The following is an 18,227-nucleotide window of genomic DNA, read 5'->3' as shown; positions in this document are numbered from 1 at the left end:
TGCTGAACACCACGCAAGCAGTAGAAAGCATCTCTAAACTTACCGAAGCCAAGTAACAGAGAATTGCCTTTCCACAACAACAGTTGTGGAAGCCTGGCAGAAGTGTCTTCCTGCTTTTTTGCAGTAGCTGTCTGTCTTTTTTCTAATAGGAGATTTATGATCACAAAAGAGAGCAGTTGTGACAAAATGGGTTTCTGCTCTGCCCTATTTGCCATCAGCATATGTTCTGGAAAGAGTTGAGCCCCACGCCGTGGCAGAATGGTCCAGAAGCACGAAAGCACAGCTGCCTTCTTGTAGTCCCTCACTGAACAATCAAGGCTAACTGAATTTCTGTTATGTGGGAAGAATAAGGGAAAGGAGGTCAAGGTGGTGGTTGGAAGAATGTGCAGCACAAGCAGCGTTTGAACAGTGAGAAGTGAGGGGTCTGTATAAATACAGTGATACATTCTTCTGGAGACAGGAGATAGCAATGGCAATGAGCTGCAAGTGATGTTCTTGCTTTGGTAAATAGATAATCGTACTTTTATTGAATAATATAATGGGTACAAGGAAAAATACAGAAGATAAAGATGAAGGTAGGGAAAAAAGGTGATTAAAAATTGGGATTTGGAGTTGATATGCAGGCTGTGTTTATAGAATTTTGTCCATAATAATTCTGTGTATGGTAAAATTGTGGTTGTTGTCTGTTAACTGTGAAATTTTGAACACAGTTAAGTATTTAATAGCTGTTAATTTTCACCTGTGTACTCTGTTAGGTGTACATGCAGTTTACCAGAGATGTTTACTGCCTGTATATTGCAATATGCAATACTAGACAAATACTTGCTCTGTTCTAGAAGTGAGTACCTGTCATCATTTTGTTGTTTCCCTGGAGGTTACTTATGTCCCTTGCTGGTTATAAATGCAGTATATGGAACTTAAGTGTAGTGCAGTGTTTTAGCAGGATTTCAAGCAGTTTAACTATTCGCTAGACAATCTGAATTTTTGTGCTCCTCCTGTTTAATTCTGTTTCTTATACAATGTCCATAATTGTGGATCTGAGCATGTACTAAGTGACATGGCTAACATCTTGTCATGTGTGATTCTCCTTTCTGCTCCCTGGGAGGAAAATTATGTAAGGATTTTTTAAAGTTTTTCCTTATTTTCTTTTCATTTTATGTCTGCATTAAACACAATTATTTCACAGTATCCACACATACAACCTTGTTTATGTGAGATTGCTTGCTTCTAAAAAATCACAAATAATGGCTTCTCATCCAACAGGGAATGGACAGGCTAGCCTGTCGTTGCGACATTGCTCTTATTTTGCTAAGTGCATTGGGTTGCGTAGCTTTCAACTCATAGTGCACCCAAGTGCATTTAATCATCTACAGCATGAAACCATTATTACTTTAATCCTGCAGTTTGATTTATGTATTAGTTGCCTCCAGACTTGTATCCTAAATGCTGTGGTATTTTCACTGGAACGGAGCTCTATGGGCTCTCTATGGGGTGAGTTAATTGGGAAAGTGCTTAAAAAAAATTAAATAGAGTATATTTAATCAGCTGTGATAAGTATTTGCCTGACAATTAAGACTCTGTACATCTGTCTCCCTTGTTGCTGCTGTTTACTTTGTGAATATTTTGGCTAATAACTGTGGCTTTGACTTGCAACCCTTGCTTGTGGTGACTAGTTCTTACCCACCAATGTAATACGCTTACATTGTTATATCGACATGAGTAATAGCTTCAGGCTTGCACCTTACCATTATAGAAGCCAGTGGTGTAACACATATGGTTTCAAGGCTCTTCAGTGGGAGTTAGTGCACAGTAAGCTACAATGAGAATTTGCTGACTTCATGGTGCAGCTCTTTAGGTGCTTTCATACCTGCAAGGCAGAGTAGGCCACTTTGCAGCAAGGTGCCTCGCACAAAGGCATGAGTGATGCCCACGCAGATCTCTGGTGAAGGGTGGTGAAGGATCTGTTGCTAACTCGGACTGTAGCTTACTGCATATTAACTTCCCCACGCGGACCAACGCCTAGTGAAGTACCCAAAAGGATGAGAATTTTAATCCCTCACCACACTAGCGAGCGTAAATGCCTTTAAACATAGATACATGTTTTTCTCTATTTGATGTATGTATACTTGGTTAGTGCAAAAGCAATGACAATGTTACACGTAGATAGCCTCCTGTTTTTATTATGAATGGTATATAAGAAGCTTAATCAGGAAAAATAGTCATGTAATATTTCTATCATATTTTGTGTTTTTTGCAGTGAGAGAAAAACGCAAGAGTCTCTATATAAACCACGTAAGTGAAAATGCCTCGCTATGCAGCTTTCTCCTTGTTGTCTATATTATACAGTAAATAAGAGTTTTCACACGTTATTTCCATATTGGTGAGAGAGCGCTGATGCTTCAAATGTCTGTTCTGCATCAGGATCCAGAAGGATAGGTCTCGCCTACTGAGCTAGCTGAATGGGTCTGTTGGTTTGAGGACAGTGTCGTTCTTGCAGCCAGTGTCCGTAGGTTAACTGCTACCTGGGATGAAGAGCAGCAAACATCAGCATGGTTTTGAAAATTATTATCAAAAAAAAAAAAATCAAAACTTTAAATTGTATTTGTATGTATGTTTGCTGTTGGCAGAAAGTCTGTAGCATTTCATATTTACACAGAAGTCTTGAAATGCCTGACCAGAGTTGATGCAATGTAAATGTGTATTTGTCATGTGGTGCGTGCTGAGTATGAGGATGGGGTTTTGATACACTTCTGTGCCCTGGGCATTTTTCAATTCAGTTCTCTTCTGTTAGAACTGAATTCCCAGGGATGCTCAGAGCAAATCTCCTGTAGCCTGCTTTGGGTGCAGGATCAGGCTCTTTGCCACTGCTTGTACTACCGAAGCACCTGGAACCAGTGTGGGTCCCCGAAAGTTAAGCCTTGTTCTGGACTCATGCCCCGGTAAAATTGGGGAGGGAGAGAGCTAATTGTTTCTCAAATGGTGTTTGCCTTTAGGGTGAAATGGGGAAGAGTTCTCAAACTTCTCTCGATCTGGAAATGTAGTCCATTTCATGAATCATTTTTAAGCTGGTAAAGCTGCTGAAAGCAGCAGATTTGGTTTATAGCCTCTACTCTCCCTCCCTTTGTGCTGGTGCTAATGTCTGTGTAGCTATGACTAAACTGGATTAGGGCCTGCATGCAGGTAGATTCAGCACAGCTAAAAGCGAAAATGGATTTTGTTCCTAAATGTGATTTACTTCAGTGCTTGCACCTGCACAAAGGGAGGGTGGCACAGAGGCAGGATTGAGCAGCTGAGTAGGGTGAAAAAGAACTGGTTTCTGACACTTCAAAAGCAGGCTGAGATTTTCAGTTTCCCAAAAGTTAAGATTTTGAGAAAGTCATGAAATACTGTGAGGTTTATTCAATTGGTAGGGCTGGCTGCAGCAGGTCAGCAGATGTTCTCTGTGCTTCCCAGCCTCTATTCCTCTGTAAAACATTCTGATTGTTTGCAGTGCCTGTGAGGGTAGTTTGCATTGCCATTGTATTGTTATAAAATTGTGAAGTTAATATGCTGGGTCCCTGTAAAATTGATAATGTGAGCTCCGTAACTTCCAACAGGCTTTTTAGCTTCAAACTTGGAGAGTTCAAAGAAAAAACAGGAATACACAGGCACTGTAAATCAAGGTATTGACAGAGTTTCTGTGTCAGGCCACCTTGCCACATGGGTAAAATTCTCACGTGTCCCAGAATCTTTTCATGCCATGTAAAAGATGTGTTCTGCATCAGGCAGACTGGGAATGGATTCCTATGGCAGATGGAACAGAAATGGCTGTTACAAATTCTCCTGTAAGCACGCTACTGGAAACCCTGGTACAAAACATTTTTAGGCAACACTGGACTTGTTGCAGAAAGGATGACCTGAGGAGTTGTGCTGTTGGGGGCTAGATGTAGCAGCTTGTACAGCTGATACCCTAAGCAATACACCCTTTCCGATTTTTCTTTTTTCAAGTATCATTTAGAGTATTAGCTAAGGTTGCAGAGATGTAAACTTTCCTCAGTCTGGTTTACGACTAAAATCTGATTTCTTTGTACTTTCAAAGTACCTCTTCTGAATTACAAATCTCAAAAAAGAAAAAAAATTAAAACCAAAAACCTTATGAAGCTGAAGTCCTTACTATAGTTTGATGTATGTCCTTACAAGTTAGTTAAGTTTTTAGCCAATGTTCAAAGATAATCTCAGTATTTTCAACTGTGGCCTATAACATAGAAGCTAATGAGATGGTTTGAGATAGGGTTGACTTGAGCACACCTGTGAGTGTTCATTCAGCACCTCCTAAGAACTGGGTCTGCTAAAGTTGACGCAGAAGCTGGTGATCATTTTTGAAGTGGTTGTTGTGGCCTGCTCTGCATGAGGTCTTAGCAGAAGTGGTTTGTAGACTGCAGGGAGCTGTCATAATTTCCCTAGACTGCCTTGTTTGAAGAAATGCGAGGAAAATAGATTTAACAGTTGTATGTGATAAATCTTGGGTAGTATTTACATGATAAGTGAATTTACAGTATACAATATATATATTGGTTGATCATTTCTTTTTCACCATTTTTCATTGTTCTGTTAAGTGCATTTCTAACAGGAGCTGTTACTACTCATCTGTTTCCTTGTTGGTGCTCAGTCCCCACATCTGCTCTGAAGGAATCAAGCCAGAGAACATAAATTTTGGAGTGTTGTTTTCTCTTTCTTTTACAAGAACTCCTCACCATCATGCAGCACTCTTCACTTTTGTGTTTTTCCATAACGTCATCTTTTTTTTTTTTTCTTTTGTAAGTCTGCATATACTTAGTCTCCTTTTGTATCAAATAATCAGAAATGCTTTTATAATACTTTCATTTTAATCTTTTTGTGGAATGCTACTTACTTTGCAGGAAGAGTTGAACATCTCCCAGCTAATCAATGTGGTTAGCAAGAGAAGTATGAAGAAATGTTGTCCTTTTCCTTTTTTTTAATTGCTTGTCTAGGCCCATGTAGTAACAGATGAGAACAATATCTTACATAAATACCGTTTTAGTTTGTTACCCAGGAAAAATGAGAAATAAATTGAAGTTGACTCTCTGATCATATGTAACAATTTGTGGCAGTTTCTGGAATAATTTTCTGGAAGTTTAAAGGAATGACTATCAAATAGTTTATTTTGCTCTTATTTTCCTGTCATGGTTTTCATTTAGAAATGCACTTTCTCAGCATGATCTCAGGCCATTGTTCTTTTCCTTTCTTGCTTGCTTTTGTCTGTAGAATATTTTCATTGGCTGGATGGTTTCCTTTTATCCCCAAATCCAAACAGGGGGGCTCCTGCTTTGGTTTATTGTGCTTTGTCAGGGGCTGGCACTTGCCAAGCTTCAGACTCACCTTGTCAGTAGGTGTGAGGGAAGAAGCCAGCGGCTGTTCTTTTTTGGGTGGGGAAGGCAAGGGGGAAGGAGTGAAAGCAGGGATGACAGGGTGCCATGGAGAAGCCGTCAGCTCTCGCTCTTCCCACAGAACCCAGGGAGATGACAGCCTTAGGGTGGTGTTGAAACCTTTGCACGGCTAGAGTGCTCATCTTCGTAGGGGGCTGGAAGCCTGTGGCTAAGCGAGGGAGCCACCTACCTACAGGGTATCTGCTGTGCTCGCTTTCTTCCAGCCTATTTTAATTCCTGAGCAGTTGCAGCCGATTGCTGTCCTTCCTCACTGAGCTGGCAGTTGGTTTTTGTTATGCCTTTAATGCTTCTTCAGTGTGCGCTTGTCTGTTCTTTTAATCTGCTTAGTCAAGCTGCTGAGGGGGATAAAGATGCAGACTGAGATAGAGACATTTCCTTCTTCAGTGACGAGAGATTGCATCAGTGCCTCTGCCTGTACAGGGAGAGCCAACAGGAAGATATGTTTTATGTTTTCAAGGGGAGGGTGGAGAAGGAGTGGATTCTTATTATTACCTGCAGTAGCTAGTTTTTTGTTCTGGCTGGATTTTTTTTCTTATTATCTTTTTTTTTTTTTTTCCTCCAGGAGAAAGGAGCAGGGCAGGCAAAGGGAAAGTTGTTCCTTGTCAAGTTTCTGCTACAAATTTTCCCCTTCAGACAGGATGAAAATCCTTTTTTCCCAAAGAGTTTTCTTCTTCTTGACAATAGAGGCTTTTAAAGCTTATTCCATGTTTGTGAACAGTAATAGCCAGTAAAAATAAGGGATATTTTTTGCTGTTTCTGGGAAAAGGGAAATAATATTTCTCGTGAGCACTTTTTTTTTTTTTTTTTGCATTCTGAAGACTCTTCTTCAGCCTTGTAGCAAGAGCTTCCTTTCAGCACATTTTGTTGAGGGATCTAGAAGTGGCTTCCACTATCTGCAGACCTGGGAACTGGGCAGTCAGATTTCCAGCAGATGAATACCGTTTTATCAAGAAGAGAAATAAACATCTGTATATAGACCAAAATTTTTTTTCAGCATCCTGGGGAAAAGTTCCTGGGCATCATGAATGCCAGAAACCCAGTCCCTATAAGCGATGCTCTCGTGGTTCACCTCAGGGGAGGCTTCTTCCCACTGGCAGCCCTGCTGATGGGGACTTGCAGAGAACGGAGGGGCCCTTTTGTGTGTGTTGTGTGGCACAAGCAACTTCTGTGAGTGTTTTAGCATGCCTGAAGTGATGTATGGTATTTGCTCCCGTGTAACCCCCAAATTTTCTTGTCAAAGTGGATAAAGAGGCTGTTCTGCTTCCCTATTGTGAAACTGCTGGGCATATGACTGGTAATCAAATACTTTCAGCTAGTGATTATGAGAGTAAATACGGTACATGCTGAAGTGGGAACATGGCATGAAAAGTACTTGAATCCATGAAAAAAAGCAAAGCAAAATATAAAATATGAGATGTTTTTGTGAGGTGGACTGCCTCAGGCTGCCTATTGTAAGAGTTTATAATTGCTGTCCAAATTCCTTGAGATATTTTAATTAACATTCCTTACTCAAAGAGAAGAACAAAATAAACTGGAGGATAGATTAGAGGCTTCTCAGGTACTCTTGCAGCTCTCCTAGAGATTGTTTAATCTGGTCTTTGCTCCTCTCCACTGCAAGATCACAAAAAATACAGGTCTAGAGGAGCCTTTATAGTCCACCTGGCCCATCTGACAGGTTCCCTATACCAATGCCATTCCTAACAAATGCTGTTTAAGATGCTTTTTCAGGCTTCCTATTAGAATCAACAGGTTCTCTTTGATGCCTTAGCTGAACTTATTCTTTGAAATGCTTTTCCTAATATTTTTCATCCTCTTTCTTCTTTTCCTGTCCTCTGAGGTGAAGACTTCTTAACCACTCCTATCAGCCTCAATGCAATGTTATATGAAGTGACAAACTTTTGTAGGGGTAGAAGCAAAGATAACTTTTAAGGTGCAATGAAAGTAGATGGGAGAATTCTTTTGCAAGATTACTGTGTAATAGTTACTGCACTGGGAGCCTAGTAAAGTCTTCCTGGTCAAATTGCACAACACTGGCAGTTATATGCTATGTAAATATAAGCCTCCAAGCTGCTTTTAGTGTTCCAAAAAATATTTAATCTCTTCAGGTTTGGAAAGCAAGATGCTTTATCAGTGGTTTAGTGGGGTCTGTGTTTGCTGCAGAAGGGTTTGCCAATGGTTGATGAGCCCTCTTGGGGCTCTGTGGTACCCTAACACAGTTTTCTGTAGTTGACATGAGGAAGGACAAGCTTTGAGAGCTCAAGAAACCTGCAAGTACAGATCTAGTCTAAGGCACCAATTCTGAACGTTATCAAAACATTGGTGAGACTAATCAACTGAGAACAAGGCTGAATCATGTCACAGATGGATAAGATACAGCAGGTATTACTTCAGAGTGGTTGAACTGGTCTTTTTTTTTATTGTTGTAAATGTTGTTGACAGAGAAGCGTAAGCATACGATGGTGTGGTTTCCTGTAGCTTTTGTTCAGGTGAATATACCCCCCTGTAGCCACTAGATATAGATAATTGTGCTGTAGTGCAAAGTTACGCAAGATGAAAATAAATGCAGGATTTTGCAGAGCAGTGCAGAGCATTGTCTTGCAGGGCTTGCCTGATTTTTGGAAAGCCTTTGTTGACCTGTAAGATCATGTTGCTTCTGTGAATAATCTTGTCAGTACTAAATCATGTCCTGAAGCAATAAAAGATCCCAAGTTAGGAGCCTCCCTTTTCCAAGTTAGAAGCAGCCCTGCTTACTGCTGTAATTTGGCTTCACGTGCACGTTCACATGCCAGTTTTGCCTAGTAGCATTTTGGCCAGTCTCTGTTGCATTGAAGCTAATGGACATAACTCCACAGATGGGTGCAAGCAAGCTTCATTTTTTCCACGGGTGAGATACTGCTTAAAAAATTCCTTCTACAATCATGCAGTAACTTACACCTGGTGTGATGGACGAAGAGACAGCACCATTATTATTTAAGGCAGAAGCCGCAAATTATCTTTTGATGGACAAGTGGAAAAGAGCACTGAAAGAGACAAACTCCTCTGCCAGACTGGAAGCTGACTGGCTCAAGGCCAGCTCTGGTATAAAAGCTGGATGGCTTCATTAGGCGAGTGCTGTGCCCCAGTGAGCAAACCCTGCTGAGCGGCAGGGCAGAGCGCCACATGAGGGCTGCTAAAGCGCATCCAACACTGAGCTGGCCTCTCTCAGTTCTGGTCAACTCTGTGTGTGGGTTTTGCTCAGTGGGCACCTCTCTGTTACGTATTTCTGCCCAAGGACACCCTGAAATGTCTGTTACCAAAACAAGTGGTAACACTTGTAAGCCCTGTCCCTGCAAATTCAAGTTTAATCTCTGAATGATTTGAAAATGAAGCCTACGAGACAGTCATCCTTCTGTGTATAGGCAACCTGAATTAGTTAGGAATGTCTTGTGATTTCTGTCATAGCAGGAACATAGAGACAGTTCAGCAGAGCTTGTATGGTTTTGACTTATGGTTTAGTGGGGGACTCGTTAGTGTTAGGTCAGAGGTTGGACTCAGTGATCTTGGAGGTCTCTTCCAACCTAGATGACTCTGTGACTTAATTTCTCTGGCTTTTTGCTAAGAAAAGTCAAAAATCAGGCAAACTAAGCCATTGCATTACTGAAAAGATGCATTTCATGTAAGAGTCAAGTAAAGCGTATTATTCAAACAAAACAAAATTAAAAAAAAAATATTTGGAAAGTCGGAAAGTTCTAGGATGAAGCTGGGAAAAGAAATAAAGCAGTGATGTTTCCTTAGTACTAGCTGTGCACGAGGGCCAAACTGCTGTTTTTAAGAGCTGGAAACAGCTGCTGCTAAAGGAAATACATCGGATCTTGATCTCCTAGAGCTTGTTCTGTAACATGTGTAAAAACATAGCAAGTTAAACAGCGTTTTTTTCCATTATATATCCTTTTCTGTAAAGAAAGAAACTTCACAATATAAAAGCTATTATGTTATCATCATAACCCATGTTGTCAGCATTCCTTAATGATCTTTGGTTGAAATGAGAGAAACAACAACTGCTTCTGGAGTAAAGACCTAGAAAAATCTCACTTCCAAAAGAGATCACAGAATGATAGAAAATTGGTCCCGAATTCATCTCAAGAGATTGTTCAGTCTGATTTCTTGCCTCAGAGCTGAATCCCACAGCTAAGCTACTGCTGCCATGTTTGCTTTACCTCTTCTTTACAACTCTCAGTGATGGAGATTCTGCAACTGCTCAAGTCACTCAAGCCAGAATTTAGCTGTACCTGCCATTCAAAACGGACTTTTTTTAAAATTTATTTTCTTGCCATTATGTCCTCTTACCCTTTTGTGTCCAATCTGAATTTTCCCTAGTTGAATATAAGCCTGCTCTTTCTTATGCCTTTATCAATGGAAGTGGAGAACAATGTTCTCTTCTTTGAAAATCACTTCAATATGACATAGAGGTCATTGTTGTTTTGTTCTTAGAATAAACCATTCTGTTTTCCAGTCTCTTCTTCTAAATCAAGTTTTTCAAACCTCCGATTAATCTCGCTGTTCTCTCCTGTTGATTCATCTTTCATCATCAAAGAAATTAGTCTTTCTTGAAATACAGTGGTCAAAACTGGACGTGGTATTCCATCTGAGCCAAGTGAAAGGGTGCTCCATCCTGTTGCACACATGGTAGCGCTATTTATAACTCCTGCACGATATTTTCCTTTGTTTTTTATAAAAGAGAATAATTGTTGTCATGTGATACGCTTGATCTACTCATCCTTTTTTCATCTGATGAAAGCCTCAACAGTTCATATATAACAGCCTCAACAGCCATATCATATTTAGACAGATGGTTCTGCTCTAAAGCGTATAGCCTTGCGTCTGTTCTTAATGGATTGCAGGGCTATATTTTTGTGCAGACCACTTCTCAAGTTAGTCAAGATTGCTCAGGATTATAACCCTGTTTTCTAATACATATGTAGTCCTCCAAGTTAATGCCATCTGTAAATTCAGTAAAGAATACTTTGGTTCTGTTATCGAAGTTATTGCTCGATATTTAATGCTGAGTAAGCGAGACCTCTGTGGATTCTCCCTCAGCCTTCCGACCTGAACACGATCCTTGGGTAAGCAGAGTACAGTTTTCCAAGTAGTTTCTGTAGTAGGTTTAATGTTAGAGGGTTTGGCTAATTTCTTCAAAGGTTCTATATTCTGTCTCAGCTCTTTCATTTTTTCTCTCTTAGAGCCTCTCTGACCTTGCTAAATGGAAGATGATGTGGGCAGCCATGATGCATTTGAAATGTGAAGGCATTAAGCACATGTATGATTTGGGAGGACTTACTCCATTGAAATGGATGTGGAAGTGGGGTGTCTGTATAGGACAGTGCTGGATACTGAGGTGATGCTCAGTAAACTTTTAATAATTTGCAAGAATGGAGAAGGTTCACCTTCAGCATTTGATGGAGGCTCAGAAAAGCTTACTTGCCTGGACTGTGCGACCATGGATTTCTTCCAGCTTAGTCAAGCTAGAATACGAAACTGGGGGTGTTTTCCAGGGATTTGGAAAAGGCAGGAAATGTTATCTGCCTTAACATATGGCTACGTAAGAGTAGAGGCTTGGAAGCTTAGAGTAAAGCTGGGAATGTTGCTCTGTCGATGGGTTAGTTATTCACAGGGCCCAAGTGTGTGTGGATATCCAAGGGAGGAGGCTTACACTTGGCACCACTTTTCAGGCTGGGAGAGGTACCCCGTACTGCCAAGGCATTACAAATGGAAAGCAAGGCATGAGACACCACATATTTCTCTGAGGTGTGAAAAGTTCTAAGCCTAACAACTGTGGGGAGCTCTGTGATGTGGTAGCTTCAGAAAAAAAAGCTGTGTGGCTTTAATTATCGACGTGCATCAAATATTCAAGTTCTGTTTGCATAAGAAAATTTAAATCTGACAGTGGTGTTGCTGCAGAGTTGTTTTCTGTTTTTACTCATGCTTGCTTCAAATGGGTCGAGTCTGTTTATCTTAAATTCCATCTCAACCTTTAAAGCATAGACGTTTAATGCAGAATTAGAACTTTCCATGTGCTTTTTTTTTTATGATGTCGATGTATCTGTACCTTCCTCCCTTCCAGACCACTAAACAGTCTCATTTTCAGTGTTTTTTAAGTTTTTATCATACCTGTGGAAGGTACTAACCCAGAAATATGAACCACACTGTGGTAGAATAAAAACTATAAATCACCAGAGCCCTGGTCACTTTCTCCATATACATCAGTGCTGGATGATGCATTAGTTGGCATTAACACCTCCAGTGCTTTAAATTTTCTGTTTCTGTTGCCTTGCTTAGCACGTAATAGGTTGGAAGGTAGATGGATTGTGAGCTTCCAAAGCATTACAAAGTACCTTTCCAAACTCTTGGAGAATTTTTGAGGGGACAAAATCTCTTTCATTTTTTTCCACTAAGCTTTTGTAGCCCAAGAAAAGCAGCTCAGCCTACAGATTATCAAGTTGTGGATCTTCATAGAATTTCTTGGTGAATTTTGGAATCATTTTAGCATAATGTTCCTACTATTGTAACAGCTTCATCAGAAATATTTTTTTTCAACTGGTGGAAGACTTTGAATGCTCTTTTGCTCGTAGCTGGGAAAAATAAAAAGAAGGATGACTCAGACGCATGTGGGTTTTACCAGGAGTCTTGTCTCTTCTATATCTAATGAATGCTAACAAGTCTGTAACTAATGGAACACGAAACATTAGGGAGATGATGGAGTGCTGGCACTTTTAATAATATCTGTTTGGGAGATTAGGCAGGGGAAGATGTACTGAGATGGGAGTCAGAAGAGCCTAGATTGTGGTGAGCTGGTAGATCTCTGTGGCTTCCACTGGTGGTGGTACTGACATTGGACTCTGCTGAAACAACATTCATTGTAAGGCAAATTAAAAACTTTATGTGAGTGTGCCAGCTGAATTTTAAATGTATCCTGCTGTAAGTTCAACGTGTAATTTGAGGTGCCTTAACTTCACTGATACAGGCTCTTCTTGGTCAAGTTATTCAGTAGTGTAGGTAGAATAACCAAGGATGAAATCAAAGAGCCTTAAGGACTGTGAGAGCTATTAACTGGTACGATTAAACTGTTCTCTTTAGACTGGTGGAGTTCTGGCTGCTCTAAACAGCTGAAGGAGAAACCCTCTGAACAAAAAAATCCTCTGAAATAAGCAGTATTGTCAAATGTCATTTTGTTGCTGTGTTTTCCAATGTGTTTTTTTTTTTTTTTTCAGTAGTGCAGAAATAGAATTGAAATCTCTTGAAAACTTTTTCTATTGAGATATGTAATCTATTTTTATTTGCATATGTACTTTCTCTTACTTCTGTAGATCAATTTTCTTCCTGTCTATATCAATCTATTTTAATGAACTGATTTTTCTGAGTTTTCCCTATTAATTTTTAAAGTTGTTAGTAGTTTCACTGTAAAGACCTCTTTCCCCTATTTCATCCTATTTTTTTTGGCTTGTTTTGCTTTTTTTTTTTTAATTTTCTTTAAGCATCATTTTGCATCTGTTTCTAAATCAGTCTTTAATGTGGTATCTTTTTCACTCTTCCACTTCTTCTTTTGTAATGAGGACAGGAACATAGATCTTGTACATATTTTATTTCCAAATCTGTGTATTTGATTTGAGTAATTCTGCATTAAGATTTTGCATGGCATTTTGGGGAAGAGGGAAGGAGGAGAGATTGGGACTTGAAGAAAGCATTAGGCAAGGCTCAGGCAGGAATTGTGACTTCTGCACTGGTAATTATTTCTGAACTTTCTGAACTGCTTCAAAACATGATCACATTACTGTGTGCGTCATTGTGAGAGACGGAAAAATTTGTTTTCTCTAAATTCTTACATCTCCTCAGAAAAATGTTTTGGTGTTACATAATTGCTATTGTTCTTTTGCATGTTTTTCATAGCATCCTCCTGGGCAGTTGAGAAGGAAGTACAGTTCCTGCTCCACTATTTTCCTGGATGACAGCACAGTCAGTCAACCAAACCTCAAGTATACCATCAAATGGTGGGTTCAATAATTTTGTGTATTTTTTAACTTGAAACTACATTATGTATTACATATGTGTACACATCTGAACCATTACTAAGCAATCTTCACAGGGGGCTTAGTTTTTGAAGCAGTAAGTCTTTTTAATCCAATCATGCTCAAGACGCAATGAATAGAATGAGCAAAGGATATTACTCTGATTTTAGGTTTGTGTGTAATCAAACTCCCAATACTGTATATCTCCCAAGAAAGCAGCAATTAAGTTTCTCAAACTCTATAAGCTGAAATCTTTGTAATTCCACGTTCAACTGTGCACTTGCTTTGGATAAGTCCTCAGAAGGTTACTTGGGTACTTACTTCAGAATTCCCTAAAGATCTGAAATCTCCTGAAATTGAAGAGCTTTTTTTCAGTTCATGAGAAAATGTTCATTTGCTAAGCTTTTCTTCCAGTTTTCTGTTTGAAATGAAAATGAATTGCCTCCAGATTTATTTCCTTATTGAGTACAGAGACACCAACACTTTATTGCACAGCAGTGGGGAGCTTTGTCTGTGGTGTCTACATGGGCTTATACTTGGGTGACATCTCAGATGTTCATTTCAGGTTTCACTGCTGCCTGTGTCCGTTTAGAGAGAAACAAAATTGATGTGTATAATGTGTTGATCTTTACGCTTTGTACAGCGAAGGGAAAAATGAGAAAATGAATGTACAGTCATTTTATGCTGTTTATTATGGTTGCAGATACACTCTCTTCAGTTGTTTGCTCTTAATCTAATCCAATGCAAAAATTTATGAAGTTCAAATCTATGTTATAAAGTTATTTACATGAGAGAGAAATGTTGGCGGTCAGTAAACACATTCTCAATTATTCTGTTTAAGAAAAAAAAAAAAAGGGAGGGGAGTGGAGAAAGGATTTGCAGACCAATGCCTAATTCCTTATCAGCTATTTCTGTCTGAAATACAGTCTTGCATTTCCTCAAGCTTCTCTAATGAGTAACTTAAAAATAATTCAGATGGGCTGTGGAAAATGATTTTAAGGTTTTGATATTTTTTTTCCCTCTGGGATTTTAATACTTTTCTGCTCTATAATCCTTTGCATGCAGCTTTTTTAAGTGCAGACTCTTGGGGGTGACGGCCAGTTTCAGCACCCTTTTAGCGCAGGAACTGGGCCCATTTGTGGAAAGAAGAGCTGGGCTTGTGGCAGCAGCTGAGACGTGGTGTTGATGGGCAGCAACAGAGCCATGAAAGGGAAGGCAGAAACCCAAGCCCTGGGTGTGGAGCTGGGGGCAAGGAGGTGGCATCTGGGGGCAGAGCAGAGGGTCAGGAGGGAGGAAAGGGGCAGCGGCAGGGCTGGGGCTGGCAGGCAGCTGCACGGGGTCGGAGAGTTTAGAGAAGGGGTTATGTGGGGTGAGAAACTGGCCTCTGGCCTCTGAGTATTTTCCTCCTCTTCCCTCCCGTCTGGCTGTACAAGTAGCAGATTTAAGGGTTGGGAGACCACAGGATTATCGTTTTTGTAGTACAGCTTAATTTCCTGCCCCCCGCCCGGACGTCGCTGCAGATGAATGACTACTGCACATAAGGAGATCTATAAGGGCTACGTTTTGGCTGGCTCATTTATTTCCTCTGTGTCATGTTATGCACTGGTGGGTTTAAAATATTAGCATGTCTCTTGGAGGTCTTCAGAGCGTGCGAGGTGGCAGGGGAGGGCGATGGAAAGCTGCGTAAGCTGCTCTCTGCACGACTGTCACAGCCCCTGGGATGCTAGCTGAACCAGTGTGTGAAAAGCAGAATACAAATCGGGCTGAGTTAATCTGTTACAGCTCTGAGAGACCTTCAGATTCTGATATAGATTTCTAAAGAGTAAATATTTTCCTAAACTTAATTTGTTATTTTGTTACAACAGCAACAATATGGGCACCAAGCAGAGCTCTGCATGTATGCTCTTGCATCCACTTTCGTAAAGTGAACTGGAGCTGCAAGTATGTTCCTGGGGGCATAATTTAAAATTAAATTTTGGGACTAATTCATTCGCTGAATAGCTTTCAGTCAAATTAAATTCATTCATAAATCTGTTTTTTATGTTCAGCGAGAACTGTGTCTTTTAAAAGTCCATGGGTACACAGTATTTTTTAACTTATTACATATATCTATAGAAAAATTCAGTTTTAAAAGCAAGTTTGAGCTAAAAGCTGATGTAGCCCAGTAAAAGCTATAGCGCTTATAAAAAGTCAGTAAAATACATTTATTTTCAACTGAGAAAAAATGTTTTTAAAAAATACTGAAATCAATTACAATTCTACTAACTTGGTAGCTCCAACATATAACTTTCCTAACATGCAGTGTGTTGATTTTCTTGTAAAAATTCTGGAAGAAAAATATAGAGTGACCGATTCACTCTCTTAAAAGGCTTTTTGTGAGGGGAATTTAACATCATTGTAAGACATAAGAAACTTACAGTGAATTTGACAAAACAAACAGTCAGCAAATAGAATCACTGAACTCACTCCTCATTCCTCTGTAGTTTTTGCTGGGTTTTGTGCTGTTAGAATAAGTGGGAAGAGTGCTGTTCCTGCTTTATCCTTCAGCAAAGCTGCATCCTGAGTAAAGCATGTATCCTTTGATAAATCTGGAGTCACAAGTTGGAAACTCAAGAGTAAGCATGAGAAGCTAAGTCTTAGTTTTCTTCAGTCTCAAAAGTGAATGGGATCAGTTAGTTATTTGTATATGTAATTAAAATCTTAATTTTCTGTGTCTATATGGACAGTATGTGCAGAATATAAACAGATGTACTTACATCTTTGTCATGGAAGAGCATGGGAAATGCACAATGCAGTAACTTATTTAGGGAAATATCTTTCCTAAGTTAAAATAAGTAACTTGATGCCATAACAATGTTAGAGCCTTGTATTTGAGTCTCCTATGTGAGTAATTACATAGAAAGAATCAGAAGTTTGTGGATTTAAATATAAAATCATAAGCCAAGTGTAATTAACATGTTTCAAGTTAGCCTTGCAGCATTATTGGACAATCAGAGTGAATATCCAACACTTGTGTCACTTATTTTCAACCTTGGAAGTCAGGAGGAGATTTGTTATTTACTTTAGTGGACGTAGGCTTTAAATGGAAGGCATGTGTGACTTGATATATGGAGTATGAGTATTTGTGGAAGGTACTTCGTTACTAGTGGGAAGGAGGCACTTGAGTGTGCTGAACAAATATTCTAAGATGACCTATTTACAGTGTTTTACCTGGCATCTAATAATAAACAGAAGAAAGTAGGCTATTGAGCATATTTTTTTGTCATGTGTTCTGCTAAGTTTTAAATTTGGATGTTAATATGACAATCCTGAGGTGTTAACTCTATATTTTTCTTTACAGTGTAGCTCTTGCAATATATTACCACATCAAAAACAGGTATGTGAATAATGAAGTCTTGTACTGAAGATCTCTTTAATCAAAACAAACGAACTGTTGAAACCCTAAAAATCTGTGATTTGGTTCTTTGAAAATGCTTTTGGGTAGTATTTTTTCTTATCTCCAATGTTAGAAAAAAGAGATGTGTTCTCCTATATAGATGTATTATTTTATTAAACGAATAAAAATCAGAGGATTATGTATCATAAAACTGTGCAAATACAATTCAGCATTGAAAAGCTTTGATTCAGTATTTGGCTTTATATGCTCTGGGCACTTCTGTATTATGCATATGTCTCAAATGGATTTAGAAGAAATCTGCATAGTGTCTTTCAGATTTATTTTTTTAGGCTACACCCTTGTAAAATTGACTATGTAAGTCAACAATCACTTAGTGGATTTTAAAGTACAAGCCCTTAATTATATAGTAAGATTGACGTTGTCAATAAACGTAATTCAGGACATCGCAGAAGCAGAGCAAGTCCTGTCTTACCCCTCCTGGTGTAGTATGCTTTAGATCTATGCTCAGCCAGGTTGACTGTTAACACTAAAACAGGTTCTCTAAAAAAAGTAACTTGGTGCATGAATTCATGTTGTTGTTAAGCTGCACTTCTGTTTCTTAAATTACATGTTGTCATGATGTAATATGTCACAGTATCATCAAATAATATTGCCTGAAATTTTTAAGAGATTTGTATAAATATGTCAAATCACTTATGCGTCCATAGCTTTTCAGTGTCTTTTCAGAGAACTTAGCCAGCTTAGATCTCGATCTAACAAACCAACTTACGTCTAATTTTTTTCTTCAGGACTGTAAGAAGTCCAACTAGAACAAAAGGAATTACTCATAAATTTAAGTTAAGCTGGTACATCATTTGGGACCATGTTACAGGTCACTGGAACTCATTACACTTGTTGAAACAAGGCTGGCGTCTGAAGAGAGAAACATGTAAAAGTGCACAAAGGCAGAAAAGTTTAGGGCGCAATCCCTGCTGAAAACTCTTAGAAGACTTTCCAAGATAAAACATGGCAGTATGTAAAGCAAATGTTAGAGTGAAATCCTTTTACTAACTTTTAATCTAATTTCCTAGGAAATGAACCATTAATGATCATGCTTGGTTTACTTGTTTATCTGTCCGTGGTTCCGTTCTTCCCCTTTCCTTCCATCATCTCTGGGTTAGTTTGGCCAGCTAGTCAATTGTAACTATGCTTGACTGACTAATAGAGATCCATCCCAAAGACAGACAGATCCTAAAGATATCCTAAGTGCTCAGTTAAACATTATGCCAGCTGGGTGAGGAGCTCAGCAGAATGGGGGCACTTCAGGAACCACGTGCGGGTGAGAAACTTCAGTAAGGGCTC

The 18,227-nt window shown here is 39.3% G+C and overlaps 1 protein-coding gene across 1 annotated transcript in view; it reads left to right on the top strand.

Annotated features, from left to right (window-relative positions):
* The window catches only part of CCNY (cyclin Y), a 123,000-nt gene that overhangs the window by 77,847 nt on the left and 26,926 nt on the right, over nucleotides 1-18,227 (top strand). Inside the window, exons 3-5 of the mRNA XM_084282790.1 lie at nucleotides 2,258-2,292; nucleotides 13,371-13,471; nucleotides 16,830-16,865. Coding sequence (XP_084138916.1) covers nucleotides 2,258-2,292; nucleotides 13,371-13,471; nucleotides 16,830-16,865 — 172 coding nt within the window. The remainder of the gene's footprint in view (nucleotides 1-2,257; nucleotides 2,293-13,370; nucleotides 13,472-16,829; nucleotides 16,866-18,227) is intronic.

The sequence above is a fragment of the Netta rufina genome, assembly GCF_964035555.1.
Source record: "Netta rufina genome assembly, chromosome: 2".
Classification (NCBI taxonomy): Eukaryota; Metazoa; Chordata; class Aves; order Anseriformes; family Anatidae; genus Netta; species Netta rufina.
Note: the sequence above shows the minus strand (reverse complement) of the source record. Positions and strands in the feature narration are given on the sequence as shown.